The sequence below is a fragment of the Ornithodoros turicata genome, chromosome 4 (assembly GCF_037126465.1).
Source record: "Ornithodoros turicata isolate Travis chromosome 4, ASM3712646v1, whole genome shotgun sequence".
Taxonomy (NCBI): Eukaryota; Metazoa; Arthropoda; class Arachnida; order Ixodida; family Argasidae; genus Ornithodoros; species Ornithodoros turicata.
Window position 1 is genome coordinate 47493669 of NC_088204.1, and position 20612 is coordinate 47514280.

Sequence of the window (20612 nt, forward strand, 5' to 3'; positions counted from 1 at the left end):
TCCTAAGGCAATGTCTTAAAGGAGTACAGAGGGCCACCCAAAAAAAATTCAGAGTAAGACTTCTGATGAAAGTGTGTGTGTCATTATACCGAATAGCGCGAAAGGTTTTGATGTGTGCAATTTGTTTCCCATAAAAAAACTCACATAAACGTAGCTCCGCGCCTTCACCCTTAACTCGCCACTCCAGCTATAACGAGGATGAGGAGGTATGATGGCACGTCACCGATGACGGCATAAGGAGACTCGTTCTGGTTTGCCGGTCAGTCGGGGTCAGCGCATTGTCCCTTTGCCGCCGTAAACCTGTTTTGCCAGTTCTCCCGGAGAATTGGGGATAGAAGGAGCGGCCGAAGCATTACCGAGCAAGCAGAAAGGCTTTATCAGAACCCCGAACAGCCGAGTAGCAGACGACAGCGGAGTAGCAGACAACATTTCTCTAGGCCAATCAGTAAGCGTTCTCCTTATAGCGTCAGCGCGAGGTTCCAGGCAGATCACAGGCTGGTACTGCTCTTCACCACCGTTGCGCACGGTCGCTTTTTGCGGCGTATTTTAAATTCAATTTCTGCGAAAATTATGAGTCTGTGGTGTAAATTACTTCGCATGGTGCATCTTACTGGCAAACTTAACAGTTTTATAGGAAGAAAACTGGGTGTTAAAAATGACTTTTGTGCTACTTTAATTAACTTTCAATAATTAACGTTTTAATTATAAAAGCTACGAAGTTGTCCCAATGAGAACATCTGGTCCCTTTGGTCACCTGATACCGGAGCCGTTTTCAGAACAAAAATCCGTTCGATAGATCGTCCGCAAAAAATTCGTGAAGGAGCACCTTTTTTTTCCCTTTATTTTGTTCATTGCGCATCTTCGGAGACATTTGATAGTTCATATAGGAAAAGTCCGTTATTCGAGGATACAGTATACGTACTTCGATAGGGTAACTGAATACACCAATGACCCCGCACTTTCGTGACGCGGTTCTTAGTGTAGGATTGTGACGTATTATACGAGTATAAGGTACCCAATATGCGTGACGCATTTTGTTTGCTCCATTTCGTATTGTGGCCAAGACATGGTTGGCTAGAGCAAGGAGTTCCACTCATTACACGTGCCGCATATTTTTTTAAAATTCCGTGTTAGCGCTGCGAAGCAACTCTGGCAATGAGCGGCGTACAGACGTGCACAGATGGAGAGAGGACAGCAGGAGTGGGGGACAGGGGGGTTTAGTATGCGTCCTGGGGGCTTAATCACTTCCATCGCTCGCGAGCCAACGAGGGGCAGAGCTCTCGTTAACAAGAACACGTGACATGTTTCACGTGACGCGTGACGCGCTTTTTTCGTTAACGGGACAAAGGCGTAATCTCTTGCTCGCGTAACGACGGACGGTGTCGTCCGCCTAACGAATGTGTTCACGTGCTCACAGGCTTCATCGCCTACATGGCTCATGATCTAACGAAGCGCGAGGCACTCGGAAGCTCGAGCACGTGGTGTATGACGCGATGTTTTCGTTAAAGTGACAGGGGCGTAATCTCACGGTCCAGTTACCATCGAATGAAATCGTTTGCCTAACGAGTGGGTCTACCCACTCGTTATAGTGTGAAACATCTTCATTGGGAGATAAACATGTATTGATGTATGTATAAACAGATAAAAAATAAACATGTATTGCTCCACGACTCTGTACAAAATGACATGCTCCCACTTTCATCTAATTTAAAGGGACGGTCTCGTTCCCCCTGCCTCTTTCATAAAGTGTACCATTCGATTGCCCTTTGTTGAAAATGGAATACTGCTAATTTACCCGACAAAACACGCCACAGTTATTAAATAACCGAATTAAATTGATAAAGATTGCAGAGCATGCCGCGATCTGTGTTGGCAACAATAAGAACGGTCACGTCGCCCTGCGGGTAAGTCCGTCCTAGGATACAGAAATCGTCTGCTTTTGCGCGTGCTAGTGCATCGGCGTGAGCAGACGATCTTCAGAAGTTACTGGGCACCGCGGCAACTCTCGTACATTTTCTTTCAGTTCTCAGGTGAAAAACGCGCAGTAGTGGCAAACATGGTGGTTCAGAAACAAGTTAAAAGTCGCAGAACAACCCCATCCACAATCACAAATCTGAAGTCGGCGCGCGCGGTCGCATTACAGCTCCGACCAAAAATATATTACGCGCGCTTCCATTACACTCCCCGTTGTACACTGATCTTGCTTCGAAATGAAGTGTCGCTGACGACGTACATGGAGAAGGAGAACGTGTTTATTTAAAAACCGCATTAAATACTCGCGGAAAGAAAACACGTGACTTAGCTTCCACGTATCCGATTGTGCGCCGCATTATGGGAGACCCCACAGTCAATGCTCGGACTACATTCTCCGCTCGCTGAGGTATATGCCTGAGTGTCCCCATTTCGAGAGCAAAGGGGATTACTCAAACCAAGGTGCTTCTGCAAGTTACAATTACCATGACAACGACGACGCACCCGCAGGCCGACGTCATGCGTGACGTATGCATGAGAGAGGCGCAGATTTCGTCGTCTGCTCTTACGGCACGTTTCGACAAATTCCTCGAAAACGACTTGGTTATTCCGAATGAAACTTTGACGGTTGTATGTGTACAGTACTCGTGAAACTAGTTTTGGCTAAGTTTCGGAATCGCCCCGGCTATACGAGACTGTCCCTTTAAACCAGTGGTTACATGAAGGCTGTGAGATATTCTCGAGAAGATGCAGATGAAGACGAGAAAGAAGACGAAGAAGTGACAACGACAAGCCGTAGAGAAACCATAGACAAACCATGCGAGCTATCCAAACAAAATTAAACAACCTGATTGGTCGAAAAGTATGTAGCCTCGTTGGCAGCTGTAGTTCGTTCAGGGCGGTGACATCACAACACGTAAGAGCTCGTAAGCCTCAACGAACAGGCTAAAGCGTGAACCGCATGGCCCGAAAAGCATCCGAATTCTTTCCGAACCGAATTGAAAGATCATGGAAAGACTCGAGAACAAATATGTGGCGAGAACTAGAAATTAGGATTACAAGCCCTGGTACACACATTCGCACAATAACCACGTGCGTAGCCCGTAATGCTGGAGCGCAAGAACTTTCAATCTCGCGGGTCAGAGAACCTGCTCCCCTCGGCTGCCAGTCTGCAACGTCATGTGCCTCGCCAATACTGAAGCGAGCGCCTTCTTTTTCCTTTCTTTCTTTTTGCAGCGCCGCCCTTCCAACGTCTCGACTGGTCGGTCTCGCTACAGATGATGCTCGGTGGCCAATGAAAAGCGCTGTACCACATGACGTCACGGGACGCGGGGAGCCGCTGGGCGAGGTCGTCGCCGCTCCGCGCTCTCTTTCAAAGCAATTTTCTCAGTAAATTTGCACTTCCCGAATGAAATATTTTGCGTGACGGTTCCTGAGGGTAGTATGCTCATATGACGCTGGTCAAGAGATATATGTTCCAAGTGCTTTCCATTTATTTTTATTTTCTAAAAATATGCATCCAAACGTAGGTCATTCAGCTCTCGCTTGTGCAAATCCTGGTCATGCTTTCCCGCTTAATACAAATGCACTTGTTCACACTATTGTCATAGGACCAACGTTCACAGTACAGGTTATATGTAATTAATTAAGTTTCGTAATAATATGTGGCATGCAAATAAATACTTCCAGTTATCGAATTTTAACAGTTTCAGTCTCGCTTTCATGACATTGTTCGCAGCAGTTAAAACTCACTTTGACGAGCCAGTGAAACTCCGTATGCAGCGATGGCGGGAAGACGTCATCCACTTCTAAGATGGGTAACGTTTCTTCAGTGGTAACTAGCACTCGGTCTTCATTGTAAAGAAGAGACGCTAAATAGATGCCTCTCTTGAGCGTCTTTTGGAACTTTGGCGCCGCGGAGAAGAGGTTGCGGATGCTCTTCCGGACTGGCCTCCGCGACGAACTGCCGTCAGCCAGGTCGCTGGTAGATCCCACGCTGCTTCCGCTCTTTTGAAAGTCCGCTGATGTCGCAGCATGGTGTGATTCTGTGATTTGTTGGAAAAGGTACTCGAGCCGTTCCGTGCATCCTTTCCAACGGGGTACACGCTCCTCCACGTCTCTCCAACCTGCGAAAGCCATGTTCACCAGATGTATGGATTGCAGCGGTTTCGTAGCAACACATTTCAAAAATAATTTTTGCGGCGTCTATGCCGTTTTCAGCTGAGATATTTCGTAACTGCGTTTGAAACATGACAATAAGCGCAAAAGTAACAGAAGCCTGCAACCAATTTTCTTCCGAAGTCTCCCTCTAAACGACAGCCAGCGCTGTAAGCGATGTGTACTCCATACGTCGGAGAGAAGGCTGTAAGCGAGGCGAAGGCCCCATCGTTTGGCTTGTAGAGTACGAAAGAATCAGCCGCGTAAACATGCGTAACGAATCATTTCGCCTGTGTCATATTGGGCGCCACATACCAAGATGCGGTTGGAAAAAACATGAAGATTACACCCTGGGACGAATTGGCACACGCAAACGCAAATTGGCAAAACAAATTGCAGCTCTCTGCCATATTTGGAAGCTTTTATTTCTGAAACAAACAAGCTAAAAACATACCCGCCTTTCCAGCCCAACATTTCACAACCTCAAGAAATGTGTACTGCAATGATACATGGAAAACGTATTCTGAAGTTCCGTAAAGTCGAAAATCCAACGACGTTAAGTGGGTCACCTATTAAAGGGCATTGTAGATGACATGTTTAACTTTTGAAGTGTACGCAACGTGGCCTTCGCTGCGTTCAACTCGAAACGGGAACGTGGAAATTTGCGGCAATGTGAATCATCCGAAATACCACTTTAGACCGCTTGCCTAACCCTCATAACGCCCCACCTATCAACCCGTACATCCCTGATTGGTCTCTACCACCGTCAGGAACTGCAAGCGTTCTTTCGAACTGACGGACGTCCTCTTCCCCGAAGGTTCTTGTGCGGAACGACTTTCAAAAACTCGCGGCCTCGTGCGCTTTCTCCAAGCAACGGGCCTAGCGGAGAGACCACTCTAGTGCACCCCTCACCTACAGTGTGCTTCCGTCCCATCAGTACCGGTCATCCTGCTTCTACATCACTTTGAAGTCCTCAACTCCCCTTTCTCCCACCTTCTTTTCCTTTTTTTTGGCTATAGTCGTGACGACGCCCACTTGAGTGCGGCCAACAACGGCAAGCTACCTCGACCCCCCCCCCCCCCGTTCTTTCGAAACCCTCGTGCTTCCCCTGTTGTCTGCAATCGGAATACCAGATGCCTGTGCTCTCGGTTTCGTTGTCTTGTTTAGTCTGGCGTCCTGTTACATCCTCTCCGAAGGACTTCTTCTCTGGAATAAAGCATAATGCGATACTCCGCTTCATGAGCTATATCAATGACATCGCTGGCTCTGTTTCTTCATCAGTACGTCTATTTGCTGATGACTGTGTAATATACCGGGAAATTATAGACAGCCCTGACATGACTAATCTTCAGCGCAGACTTGTACAAAATACTCCTCAAAAGTATTTAAAATAAGATACTAAATACTCTACGGAAAAAGTATTTAAAATAGAGTACAAAATACTCAAAACTGAAAGTAATTTGAGTAGAGTACTAAATACTTTAAGAAGTATTTAAGATACTCTTTAAAGTACTTTAGTATTAGCAGTAAGTGAAACGCGTATTCTGAACGTGGCCTTACAAATGAAAGGAATAAACTTCATGAGCCATGCATATCTTTCATTTGCAACGTCTTGGTGTCAAGTAATGTTTGGTGAACTTTGGTGAACCCAAGTAAACTTTGTTGATATATTCTGACCCAAAACTTCGTAATCCCTCCTGTATGTCTGTTCGGGTCTTTCATCGTCTGGTACGTGTTTGTTGCTTTGATGACCAATGAAATAAATGCCGGGATTATCTTGTACCTAATCCCCTGGTGATTCACCTGGCAATATGAATAGGAACGGTTTTCTGAGGAAGTTGGTTATTGGCAAGCAAGGCCAGGCTTGGGACCAGCCTATTGTACAAGAGGATAAATGACAGATTCGCGAATTCCCGAAAAAAAAAAAACAGAAGAAAAAGGGGGTTAAATTCCAGAGAGCTGAAAATCTCGGCAAGGCGGGAAGCGTGCTGGATATGGCTTGACGAGGAAGGAAAGTATTTTGAGTACTGAATAGGAAGTACCGAAAAAAGTATTTTAAATACATTAAAAATACTTGTCGAAAAAAGTATTGAGTAGAGTACCAAAATACCGGAAAAAGTATTTAAAATACTGTATTTTGAGTACGTACTCAAGATACGTACAAGTCTGCTTCAGCGTGACTTATCACAAGTATTCTCCTGGTGTGAACAGTGGGGCATGGAACTCAGCCTTACCAAATGCAAGCATATGCATGTTTCCCGGCGCTATAGAAGTGATTGCTCTTGCTACACAAATCACGTCACACAAATACCTGTCCGGATTTTACCAGAACAGTTCGGAAATTCAAGGCTTGCGTTCGGTGTCCGGGAGAAGGTGTAATCCGGATATGAAATGTTCGGGAATTGGTCAAGACGCAATAGAAACTGAGGCTTTGAGACTTCGTGTTGTGTCTGTCTCTTCGTGTTCCCTAGTCTCGGGGTTTTTACATTATGCATCATCTTCACCAGCTCGCTTGCTTCCTAGCCACTTTTTCACTGGCAATAGAAATTCTGAGTTTTTCGTTTGCGTCTGTTAAGTTCCGTGTCTCTTAATATTATTGTCATCAGGATGTACGATTTTCTTCTTTTCTAGGTGGCCCCAGTCTGCAGTATTATGTCGCGTGTGGCATGCTTTTATTGTTGTCTGTCACAAGGGTCTGGAACTTGCCCATTGTTAACAAAACCGCACCTGGGACGACACGCTAATGGGTTAGAGTTGTGTCGCAGTTGGGATTTAGACTGAAAGAGTGACAAAGATGACTCGCGCACATGAAGGTTGACTTTCTTTGTATACTAGAAAGAGTGTCTGGGGACAGGCTAATCCGCTGTTTCCTTATGGTTTAGGGATTGCTACTAATGTACTTGCTTTTTGTCATGACAATTGCGTTTACGGCTTGATGTATTTTTGAGTAAGCTCTTCCGGAGTACATTTTATTGACTGCACGGATTTCGATGTGCCGAATCAGGGTATTGGGAAAGTGCAATCATCACTGATTCGTTGGGAACGTTTGGGCGGTACACGAATGTTTGTAAATAAAAAGGCCCGGACAAACAATAGGGGGGGGGGAGAGAAGACTCGACAGCGGAAGGCTACACCTGAGATTGGGGAAGAGACGGTCAGTCTCGACCTTAGGTAACGTGTACTATGTATATACTGTAATTAAACAGTTACTGTTGCTAGTACCCTGGAATGGTTTCTGCTCGCTCCGTGACGGACTCGCGTCATCCCACCACCACCACCCTTCACGGCAACTTCTGCCAGGGCGTCTTCGTTTCATCAACGATGGAAGCCAGGGTAGAAAGTTGACTGCGTCATTGTCGCCAAAGATTGCGCGAGAGTTAAAATGAACAATAAAATTGATGCGTTGAGCTTACAACGTGGTTGTGCCACATGAAAATACTGTATAACGTTTTGTCTGTTATTAAAACCTTCCGTACGCAGCGCTGAGTTTTCAAGCCTCAGGAATTTGATGCAGTCTCCTCACCGTTGTCTCGCGACGTAAAACCCCGAATTATTAAATTCGATACAGTCCCTAACAACCCACTTCATCCAATCCAAGAAAGAGCAAAAAATGGAGGCAGGCGCGGCAGGGCCCCACAGTAACCGCTCCCCATAACTCATTGTTTGAGATAGTTCACACCAGAGCACTGGACACACCGCAGATGAAACTGACTGGACCAATAAAAATACGACGTTATGCATTCCAGCCCGCCAATCAGAGGCCTTCCTGCTTGTGTCGCCTTTCGGCGTGTCCAGGCTACCATCGACTTCCACTGGTTTTCCGCCTGGGGCCAGTTATTTGCAATGTGACATAATTAAAGGACTTTATGGTAAAAAAAGACAGCTCACACACAGATACATTGATTTAAAGGTCTACGTAGTGATTTATCCAGACCCCCTCTCTTTCTTATTTTTTTATTTCTTTCGATAAACGATACCACCCCCCCCCCCTACACCCGCAGATGTATTATGCCGACATCCTATCTTTTTTACCTGTGCACTCCCTACGGGGGACATTGCTATTTCCCCCATTTTTTGCAACCCCCCTTCCGTGCTTCGAATTCTGGATAAACCACTGGGTCTACGAGTACAAAACCCATTCTGTTGCGCTTCCTATCATGCTGTAACCAAGTCTGAAGATGGAAACGAACGCTCTCTCTAATTCCTAACAATGAGCGAGACGTATGGGGGCAAGAGGATTTTCGACATACATTGCAGAGAAATGGAAAGCGCGACCCCCCACCCCGGTGCTCGGTATTTGCCGGCGGAAAAGGTGGCAACCCTAGTTACACTTGAAACCGTAAACACCTACAAATATTTGGGCGTAATGCTAACTTCAGAGCTTTCTTGGAAAGAGCACGTTCAGTACGTTATCAGTAATACTAATCGCACACTTGGTTACATCAGGCGAAACTTCTGCATATGGCCCATATGGACTTAAAGCTCCACCTCTTCCAGACGTTAATCCGACCAAAATTAGAATACGCCTCTGCCGTCTGGGAAACCTAGTCATACCTCACTAATTTTTCAGCTAGAAAACGTTCTGAGCCGCCCGGCTCGATTTATTCTTTCTAATTTCCATCGAACAGCGAGCACCTCATCCATGAAATCCTCATTATCATTAGAACCACTAGCCTTACGCCGCGAACACAGCAGGCTGTGTCTTTTCCGCTCCATATATTTCACAACCCTGTCCTAGAGCAACAGCTTCTAATACCCCAATCGTACACCTCATCTCGCATTGACCATCATTACAAAGTTGCCATCCCCCATTGCAGGACAAAGGCATATTTCTCTTTGTTTATACCTCAGACAAGTGTGGATTGGCGGGAACCATCTTCCTGCATCACTATTTAGCACGGACACTAACATGTTTCAGCGTATTCTATGTGTTCACCACTCCCCTCTGTAGTGCTTTGCCTAGAGGGTATCAATAAATAAATAAATAAATAAATAAATAAATAAATAAGGAACAGACGCAGTTGTCTTTATCCAGACTATCTAAAGGCCTGTTCCGACATATAGCGACCTGCTATACAGCGCTACAAAATAGCGCGATATTTTCCTCCTCGCAGTACTCCAAACCGCTAAAAATTAGCGCTTGCCGGAGTTGAGCTCGTGCCAACTTTTTCAGCGCTAATATTAGCACTACGTGTTGGTCAATGAAGAGGCCCTTCAGCGATGACGTCGCGGAAGTCGTGGAGTTGTTTTGCTTCCGCATTTCACGGCACGGCGACCGCATTGGAACCGGCGAATCTGTCATCCAAAATGTCTAGTAATTTTTCGTTCATGCAGTTGATCGAACTTGTTCGTCCGCATGCTCTCCAACTCCGGAGGCGCCATGATGAGAGAGACCGGAAACGACCACCTAACTTCCGCTAAATTATAGCGCTAGCGCCTTTGCAAGTGTGTACCCAAATACTTTTCAGTCTCGAGTATTTAGTACTCTATTCAGTTACATTTTTGCCGGGTACTCAGTAACTTAACTTAAATGTTATTTTTGAGTACCTTGGACAAGCCTGAGAGGAAGATCCGGATGGGTAATGCTCGAAATTTAGCCTTGAAGTTGAATGGCAGGGTATTCTTGCTCCTGAGCAAATGCGTGGAACAGTTCTGGGAGGTACTCTTATTATCTTCATTAACACGTTACTATAATCATCGTACCTTACGATGAGATGGACCCAGGATGGACCTGTATTTGTCGAGTGCACAGCTGACGACAACGCATCACCAAACAACTTTTGGAGCTCTGCAGGATCCCGCTATCTCTTGCTTTCGGGAGTAGCGTAATAGCTTTTTACGATACGCGCAAGTTCTGGTGGTGCATGGTGGTACGTGGTGTACGGTTTCTTGTTTCTCTTTTTTCTTACTTTGCCGCAAGCGTTATTGAGGCGGCCAAAACCAAGACATTACCCATCTACCTTGGACCAGTCAGTATTCCTGTACGTGAAGCACCCACATGTCAGCAGCTGATTAATGTTTGTGTGTTCGTTTCCAATATTGACGTAGTTACGAATGTACCTACATGGTGACTGTTTACATTCAATGCAGAGAGTTTAGACAAGCTATAAGAGAAGTGTCGGTGAAGGGTTATCCGACCAGAAGGACAATATTTGCAAGAGTGTATGCCACTATACGACATGATTATATACATATATCATTCATGAATACCATTAATGAATCACAATAACGAATCCTATCAGTAATGTATTTTAGGTTACTCATTAATGAGCTCTTCACTTGCATGATTCCTGGCAAATGTTAGGCTGCTAAATTAGAGAGAGACTTTGTGTAAAGCCAATTTTTAAAGGTAATAAAACGAGGGGTTTTGGTGTGGCGCCATTAAGATGAATGCAGCTATATGTCTAAGATGTTTCTAGCTTGATTACAATACTGATCGCTCCAGACAGAGCGTCATCTGAGAGCTCCCCATGGCACCAACTTTGTCTCTCATTTCTGAAGAATGTATCCAACTTATTTACACAGCCATTATAATAGTTTCGGATTGTCCCGGAGTCTCCCTTTAAGCGTAATTTATTTAACATATTGTTCATAGACTACAAGAAATACATAAATTCTCGAGTCTGAATTATTTCCAGGAAGCTAAAACAACAATCAAAAGCAAAGCCATATTACCTTTAAACTTGTAATGTAACAGTTCCTCTCTGAACTCTTTCAGTCCAGAGCAATACAAACAAAGAAACAAGAAAACACCCATCGGTCAATGAGGCTTTCGGGGGCTAATTTGAAAAGGAAACGAACAAACGTGGTCGGTGGATTCGAAAGATTCGATTCGCCGTTTTGAACACTGGGATTCGGATTCCCGAATCTCGAATCCCTGCCTAAGATTCGCGGATTCGGTTGGCTCATGCCTACTTTTAACCATAGAGATATAAAATAAGGCACTGGAGCAATCCAAGGAGGAGCGATTGGGCGAGGGTAGCGACATCTGAGGTCCGACAGTGCTACCAGCGGAGCAAAACAAGTTGAAGCTATAACTTTGTATACAAGCAAGCGGAAAATGGTAAAAGAAAACGTCTTTCGTGCGAATCAAATTTTATGCGAGGTAAGGTGATGCTCTCTCGTGCAAGGTAACACCGCGCGGAGGGGGGATGATGTGTGGGGGCAAGTACGATGGAAGGTATATCTAAACTGGTAGCGAAAACAAGCGAAAATACCAAATCAGACCCATCGGCAACGACACCAGCAAGAGGCGCGAGCGATCCTGGGTGTTGACAGTAGAGGTACGGTTGTAAACAGAAAAACTTTACAACATGGGCGTGGCTTGTGTGTGTACTAATAGGTTATTATAATTTCAATGTAGAAAAAGCTTTCTGTTGCCCCGCTCGAGCACATATACGAGATCATCTACCACTCCAGTACATTTCCGTATCCTGCTCCTTTGCGCATGTGTCACAGTTGGGTCTGTTTATCCGTGCGTCTCTGTATCCGTACCGTGTGTCCGTGCATTGTAATACGGAGTTCATACACTCTCTGGGTTAAACAGGAAGCGACGTTCACATCTCCGTGCTGCTGGGCCCGCGAAAAAAAGATTTCGTCATGGGACGAGCGGCCATGATGGTGTGAGTGTTAGCAGGAACCAACTGTGTACCAACGATGTCGTGTTTTGTTGCAATGGACCTATAACGGCCTACTTATTGAATAAATGCAATCGTCTAATCACTAGGCGTACGTATAGCTCTAGGTGAGAAATGGGCCTTATGTGAGCCTTCCTAATTTCTCTATGGTCATCACGATGCGTTTCTGTTTGGAGTTGTCAAAATCTGTGATAACTGTATGTATTTGGAATTGATATGGTTCATTAAATCTGATATGCTTTATTTTTCTGTGTTCTCGTCTGGTATTGTTGACTGGGCGCGGAAAAGTGAATACAAGGCAAGCGAAGTGGGCCGGGCCAATGTAAACGTGCATGGATAATTATGCACTACTTATTATTCATACTAGTGACGTCGTCTCTGACGTCATTTATTTACAATCGTAGTAGTCCGCGCAGCGGATGGATGGCGCTGACCGTCTCTATCATGGCGTCATTCTGAAGACACAGGGGCCTATGGGAGTTACGCTACCTGTTTAAATATACCTTGTACGATGTCTGCTCTGGGGTGGCGGCTCGGGGCACCAAGCGAGGGGAAAAAGAGAGGGACGAAAGAGGGAGCGGGAAGACGATGGTGGCACAGGAGAGGGAGGGAGCGTGCAGTTCTTTTTGCTCTGGGATTAGGATAGTCCAAGAATCTACCCTCAACAAAAAACATACGAGCATCCCTCAGTAGCCTTTGTTAGAATATTCCCCGCCGTACCACGGTAACCACCAGGATAATTGGTGAAGTTTGCCCCATGACCGTTCAAGGTAACAACGGGGGATGATGTTGGGGGAAAGTGCGGTCAGCCTGCTCGGGGTGGCGGCTCGGTGCACAGAGGGAGGGAGAAGAGGGGAGGGGAGAGGTGATGGGTGCATAGGAGACGGAGGGGTGTGCAGTCCCTTTTGCTCTGAGATTTGGGTACACCAAGAGAACTACCCACCACCGAAAACATGCGAGCATAATGCATTGTTGCACGTTGTGTAAAGGCAGGCTGAAACTAGGGAGGTATTTGCCGGTTTCATATCCACACGTGATATGCTTTTGTCCGTGTCGACTTTCGTAAAATACGAAGAAACAAACAATCTTATTTTATGATTCCGGTACAGTCGGTGAGCCTTCTAATCCTCCTTAGTCCAACAATAACATGAATAAAACTCATCCATAGAGGAACGACGATATGAACAACTTAACTATGTCTTGCCTTTTTTGTACAACATTAAATTTACATTATTTTGGTTTACCGAAGTGCATTACCAAAGCAAGGATATCTACATGCAAAGCCATTGTCTGGTAGAACACATGCGTGACATTCGTAATACTGAAACAGGTTGGATAGCAAGTGGGCTTTGTTGGATGGATGGATGAATGCGTAAAGCACTGCAGCTACAATGGTAGCCTAATCGCGTATAGCCGTCGAGAGTGAGCGGAATACACGTATTTCCTCGCCCTTTCGCTCCTGTATCTTTCTCTAGTCTTTGTGTTTTCCACAGAAATTACGAATAACATTCCTCTGATAACAATCGGAAGACGCGTAGATACTGCAGGAGTTGTAGAAACAACTCCCTGTACCTCGCAAATCTTGTCATTGAAGACGTTCCAACTGTTACTCACTGGATGGCGTGGCAGATTGCGGGTCCGATATTTGAAAATCACTGAAGCCTTTTCCATTGCCAGCAGCCACTCGCACAAAGTATGGAACTCCTTGTGAAAGTTCGGGGATGGTGAACTCTAATTTCTGCACGTCTGTGACTTCCATGGACCCAACGGACGAGGAGAAGGCTTCGTTTTCGCAATACTCCACTGAAACAATTCAAAATTGGTAGTGACAATAAGTAGCATTCTACACATTCTCTATCAGCTAACGAAAACATACCGCAGTAAGACAATTGTGTGACATGAGCGGTTGACTATAGGTCAGCTTATTAGGTGACGTTAAGTAGTCAGTGGGCATATAGTCAAGTGGTTAGACGGACCTTCTTTGGAGGCAATGAGCAGTGAATATGTTCCTTTACAGCATCAAACCTATTTTTGAGATTATGTCGGTGAAAGCATTCCGGAATCCTACCCTGCGAGACGTGTAGTATCGCGACAAAACTGTACGCTGACCCACCTTACGTGTAAATCTAGTCCCAATTATATATATAACTATCTATGCTCGCCAACTCTTACGGGACGATTTACTACCAAGTTCTCTTCCGCAACTGGTTGCTTACCCACCTGAGAGCCCGAAAGTTAGCTTTCATTTATTTGTTGTTCTTTACACGCAAATGTCACGAAACTACACTGGCCCTAAAATGGTGCAGGGGTAAACTACAACTGCGGTACTCGTTTCACGCAGAAGAACATCCCGGCGAGTAGAAAAGGAATTGCAGGGGCAGGAACTGCATAACAATCATAGATTGAGAAGTTACCCATCAAAAAGAACTCGTTACAAGTTAAGTTACGGTGTGAAAAATGTAACTAAGTTAATAACGAAGTTCTTCAGCCTGAAATGTAACTCGCAGTTACTGAGTTACTTAAAAAAAAGAACGAGTTACTTCCTAGTTACTTCGGACACAAAATAGCATTACGCATGTGCAGCGCGCGTGAGCAGTTGAGTTAGACCTTGAGTTGCCTGCGGAGGAGTGCGACACGCTTAGATCGTTTTCGTTTATGTCCAACTATACACCTCTCCCTGTTTTTAAACAAATGACGTCATAGTGTTCGACAGCGCCACAAATTTGGTAGAATTGAACTACGCTCGAAGCAAGAGGTGAACAAGGTCACGCCCGAAAGCCACGGTCCGGGATGACGATATGGTCCCTTAAAGGGACGCGACCCTCGGTTCTGCTTTTCTTTCAAAGGGAGGCAACGAACAAGTGCTCGTTCGTGGAACCCAGCACTCTCCTTCCGACTTGTTTCGGTTTCAGTCTGTCTACCAATGTCATGATGACGTTTCTCTAGTAGAGGTCTATTCGAACGCTTTGCATCTTACTCCCTGTGTGCGCACAATGGTTCAGCTGCATTTCAGTGGCAGCGGTTCTTACTTCCTGAAAAAACAAAATACTGTGATTGATTGAATATCACGTTCTATGGCAAAAAATGCCATGAAGGAACGGAAGACAAGCAAGACCTCGCTTGTCCGCATTCCGCAAGACGGAACTTAAGTTACTTTGGCAAAGTTACCTGAAAAAAGAACGAGTTCCCCTGAAAGTTACCACGGCGCAAAAGTACCGAGTTAAGTTACAAGTTACAAAAAAAAAAAAGGAACTTAGTTACAGTAACGAGTTACCTCGAACTCTGATGACAATTATGTTATGAGGTGGGCAGCAACAATATATTTTTTCCGTAACGTCTTTCACCAGACACTTTCAATAGGATGTCTTAGCACAACAATGGAGGACCTCAAGTACAATTTGCTCAGGCATCAACTACTTTGTAGCGCCCCCCCCTCAAAAAAAAAAAAAAAAAAAAAAAAAACAACAACAACAAAGCAAATACTTACCTAGATATTTCGTCACCAGTGTAGGTGCTTGAGCCGCTGATTCTGGCTCAGAAAACGTTACGCGTAAAGCTCGTGTACCTACGACTTCCAGAGAAACATATCCTGGAGGGTCAGGGGGCCCTGCAGCAAAAGGTTGAAAGTTTCCAGAGTAGGTTACCGTTGCGTGTAAAGTTGACAAAGACGCGACACCAATTTAAAATGGAAATTACCTTTTCCAGCGCCAAAGCTCACCCTACGTCAAAATCATGCTAAACGGAGTCGCATGATGCTTTTTAGTTTAGTTTCATAAGTGCAACTTACGCAGTTCTTCGAAGCCAGTTTTCATCTCTGAAATGAGGCCAAGGCGTCGTTCCCAAAGTGCCAGTTGGCGTTCTTTTTCCTGTAAAATATTTCACAATTTCCATGTGTTTGATCATTCATCTGTCTCGGAAGTGAGGAGAAAATATCCCGTGTCAACTGTCGTATGTTTGTTTGTTTGTGATTTCTTCCGCATATCTTTCGTTCGTGACTGTCCTTGAGTTTGCTGACCAACAGCGAGGGAGGCTCCGCCTCCAATAAGCGCCAATAGGAGGACGCGAAAGCCGGAGCGCTGCAGCCTCTGCTCTTGCCTAACAGATGGCGCACCGCTAGCGCTCGGCTAGGGATATGTGACTCGCATAATTCAGAAATTCCATAGCCTAATGGCGAATTCGCGTGGTCATTTCGTGGCAACACGGCCTAGCGCTCGGAAATTGCTAGTCTGGCGCCCACGCTTGATCACACCGTTGCTTCCTGAACATGCGTGCCAGTAGTCGCTTGGATCACACTATAGGGGCATCGCGATCGCTCGTGTTTCGGTTGCGTCGTCTGCTAACTCGTGTTAATGTGGTGGCGGTGGCGGTGAAAGGGCTTGCCGGTGTGGGCCTCACATAGGTGGGCAACGTCAAGACTGACGCCCTGGGGGAATGTGCGTCATGAGCCGACTTCTAAGGGAACTGTGCCGACATATGTCTGAAAGCGTCTGAGGAAAACCCAGGAAAAACCCGAGACAGCACAGCCGGCACAGGGATTTGAACCCGAACCCGTGTTAACTTCGGCGTGCGGGTGTGGCAGCGCCCCAATCAGAGCCAATACGGGCCCTCGCGGTGTGGACGTGACGACAGTTGTGTGATAGTTGGACATGCGCTGCTCGGCCAGATCGGGACCGGGCAAAAAAAGAAAAAAAAAAAAGGAAAAAATAAGCGCTAGGCTAGTAGATTCCTGGCGCTCGGAAAACAACACGCGAGATTGCGGCGTTTTGACCAAGCGAATACAAGTGCTCAGGATCTGGCAAAGAAATCGGCCAGGCCAAATGCCCACGCGGATTCGCCATTAGAATAGGGTACCCAGGTGCCCCCCCCCCCCCCCCAAAAATAAAGGGTCGTCACTGGGCATGCCCAGAACCCACACAGCATTTTGCGAATGCGCAGTCCTTATATCTCATTAGGTCCCCAAAGCGCTTGGGAACCCTATACTCTGTGTGTAGTGCGTACATCCTTGCGTCAACCCCTTTCGTTGCGATTAGAGACTAGTGACGTCGCCACGCTGCACAGAGACTGGCAAATGCTGGAAGATGATCGATATTTCACACGGAAAAAATACCGACACATTCTGTAGAACAGGGCCTTATTTTTTTATTTTTTGTTTTTCATTAAACCTCCATTGGTTCCAGGTGCAGAAATTGCAATGAGCAACTCTATGCGAAATGCCACTTCTTAGGTATACAGAGTCATCGGTCAGATGAGCTTTCCGTTACCCCGGATTATCGCCCCTAGCGATGAAATCATCACCACCAAATAAAGTTGTTGCTGAGCTTTCCGTGAACGATTCAACACCCCGCACCTATATTACTAACACCAGAAAAATGTGCTTGCGTTGAAGGACAATTCCTCTAGCGAAGCAGACGGGCTTACCAACTTAGGTCTACATGGAGAACAAGGTTAAAATCTTGGCAGGTTGGTAATTCATTTTAAAATTGACAAAACCCCAGTGCTGGGTAAACAAGCGACAAAGGACGATACAAGTAACGACACACAACGACTGCACTAATATGCCGCGCTTACGTACTTACTCTCTTCATGCTTATTTACGTACTCTACATATACACGTATATGGATGTTGAGAAGTACTTTCTTTAGAGTGTATTGGGGTTTTCGACTATTGTAAATTCGGTTGCTGGAGCTCAATCTACTAGCAAAAGAATGCATATGTGCGTTACAAAATTTCTGTTATAGACACATAGACGTTCCCAGGTTTTTCATAACATTCACACTATATCCATACGGACTGAGCGTACCCTGAGCAGTGCTGTCGACAGGCTTCCAGCGTTGGCAGAGGCGGATGCGACGCACGCTGTCAAGTCCTCCACACATCGCTGGGCTTCCCGAAGCATGGCCGTGAGCTGGGAGGCTCTGGCTTCTGCTGACGTCCATCGAGGGCCTTCCCGGGCCCCGTAGTTTTGAAGGAGGCGCACCAAAGATGCCTCTCCCGTCATGACTGCCACGTCCAGTGCCGTGAATCCATCCGTGTTGACGCTATGCAAGGGTTAAAGAGCACTTGCACGTACCGAATTATGCGACATGTGCATTGCAGTCAAGCAGCATGTTTCCCCATAATCGTGTTTTCCGATTTGGCCAAAGGTGCGGTAAACTCTTGGACGCGGAAACGTGAGACGGTCTTCACTTCTTCGGTCCATGTGATGTGGTATGCGACATTGCTGTTTCACTGGAACGGTCACTTGGAGTATTTATTACCTTATGCAACCTGTGGTTATGTATGTAGGTGATTGACTCCATACTTTTTCCTTTTTGCGATGCAGCACTCGCATCTCAACATTCGAGCCACGGACTGGCCAGTGTGTCTTATTAAAGTCATACTAGCCTTCCTCCTTCGAGGTTCGAGGTGATAAGAACAGACAAAAATTATTCATCAAGTTCATTGTCTCAAGTACAATGCAGATATAGAAAGTAGAGATGGATAGAGTAAAGGGGGAGAAATGAGAAATATTCCTAAACACAGGGGGTCTTGTAACGAAAGCAGTTACATCAGCGGCCAGTGTTGTACGTAACGCCGCTACAGTAATCGATACTAGTGCGGATCGCGATACTTTTCTTAAATCGGTATCGGATAAGTATTTCCGTAACAAATTTATGGTAACGCGATCTCCGTATCGTTACCGATACCGATACTTTTTTTAGTGCCCCACCCTTTCTTCCCCGACCATATTTCTCACTCTTATTTATTCATTGGCGCTCGACAAGAAGCCCGTGGACACGCCTACGTGCTTCGTAACGGGAATTGTACCAAACACAAGTTTACTTTTTTTCTTCGTACCTGAAGGAAATGACCACGTTGCGCTCAACAAAAGAGCTGAGGTCAACGAACAGAGGTCAAGTCCTTGACAGTGCACTCTGGATTCCACTGCTAAGCTGCCGTGTCGCACTGAGTCACGCTCGCATTTACTGTGGCATTGTTAACTTCGGATAGGATTCCTTGGTTATTGGACTCCACGGTATGTGTGGGCCTGACACTAACGTATACTTGTCATATGGCCTCTGTCAGCTGCCGGAGGGACCACGGGCTGCTAGGATGGCAGAGAAAGTCTTTGAACCAGCTATTGCTAAAAGTCCAGCAAACTGTCCGAGCTACATAATATATATGCTGTCTTCTTACTTGCAAAACTGTCTTCTCCCAATTTTCTATTACGTAAGCGAGATTTCTATGTTTCATCATCTTCGTATTTCGAACAAAAGTATCGGGCAGAGTATGGCGTTTCTTTTTTTAGTAGCAGTAGCGGTACCCCGTTAATTTGAAAAAGAAGTATCGATATCGGTATTTCGATACTTTTTTACTCAAGTAACGAGTGTCGGTATCGCGATACCATATTTCGGTAACGCGTACAGCCCTCTACAGAATATACAGAATATGTGCGAGATATTCCTGGACAGTTACTACACGTTGCATGGTCCCACTACATCATCATTGTTGTTGTCGTTGTTGCATGGTGGAGGAATAATACACGTCCAGCAAGCGTGAAACGCATTCATATTTCACTTACTTCGTATAACTGACGGCCGCTATTTCAGGATCAGCGAAATAATGTCTCTCGAAGTTTTCCACATTGAGCCCCTCAGATCGTAATATAGGAGTATTTCTTTCACAACAGTGTTTGCTACGAATTAGTAAAACAAACAAACAAAAACAATGAACTGATTTCGCGTATATGAGGATAACCGAGGTAGCCATACAACCTGAATCATCTTACATAGTATGGGCCGCGACAATAACGTAAACAAGCATAGCTTTCTGTCATCGTCGCTTGTATTTGAAATTGCTCGTACTCGCCTTTTCCGGAAGGGCCAACTTGACAAATAACAACTAATGAGAAACTACTCACCTATACTTTCCCCTCCTCATCCCAACTGAGTCTCACGAATCACACGAGCTTAGTTGGCGAAACCCTAGCCATACGTTCGATACCCCGTATTGATCCCTTTGTGAAAAATGAGGGGAACAGGAAACAGAAAGAAGGGAATTGACGGCGCGTTACGTGAAATAGCTTTTGTATACGACAGTCATCCGGATGGAGTGCATCATCTGCGTTGGGAGCTTCGAAAAACTTGCTCCGAGGGCTATGTGTCCGTTTTTGATTTGAAAGACACTTGACGCTTTGCATACATACACAAGATGGTTAATGCTGGTAGATATGGAAACAAAGTTTCGTATCTAATAGCAACATTACCTTCGATATCGTAGTTTAGTATTACTGACGAACAAAATGTTCGTTTCTAGGTATCTGTGACCACCCGTGTTCTGTTGCTTCCGCAAATAATACCGAACAATTTTGAAAAAGTCACACGAAAAACTGCGAGTGGCAGAAGAGTGGCAGCAAACTTTGAAATTAAACGCAAATTTGGGACTAAAATTCTGACAGCATTAAGTTAGGACAGCTAGTAGTTTGGTTCCCCCGCTGGGACTTTCACTTGCGTACACAGCAAGAAAAAAGAGATTTGCATGAGCGTGGCGATTCAATCAAGCCGTGAAACAGTACCTACCTATTGACATCGATGTTGGTCGATTCCAGGATGGACCGTGCTCTATCCACGTGATGATGTTCCACAGCCGCGAAGAGTGCTATAAGGTGTTACATACTTTCATTATAACTCCGAGGGAGGTTGAATACCGGGTGCCGTGTGCTGAGATGCATGTTAAAGAACAAAACTCACCGCCTACATTCGGCAAGGACATAGTTGTCACGTAAAATGTCCATTAATTGACATCATCTTAGTATTTTCAATTCAACTTTTTGTTCACTGTGTTTCTATTTCAGAATGAAAGGGACT

The 20612-nt window shown here is 45.4% G+C and overlaps 1 protein-coding gene across 3 annotated transcripts in view; it reads right to left on the bottom strand.

Annotated features, from left to right (window-relative positions):
• LOC135391500 (ankyrin repeat and fibronectin type-III domain-containing protein 1-like) overlaps positions 1-20612 on the bottom strand; it is an 865331-nt gene that overhangs the window by 75597 nt on the left and 769122 nt on the right. For all 3 annotated transcript variants that reach the window (XM_064621768.1, XM_064621770.1, XM_064621769.1), the window contains 6 exons: positions 20325-20403; positions 17567-17804; positions 15553-15631; positions 15253-15372; positions 13380-13568; positions 3724-4097 (listed from right to left, as the gene is read on the bottom strand). In XM_064621768.1, coding sequence (XP_064477838.1) covers positions 3724-4097; positions 13380-13568; positions 15253-15372; positions 15553-15631; positions 17567-17804; positions 20325-20403 — 1079 coding nt within the window. The remainder of the gene's footprint in view (positions 1-3723; positions 4098-13379; positions 13569-15252; positions 15373-15552; positions 15632-17566; positions 17805-20324; positions 20404-20612) is intronic.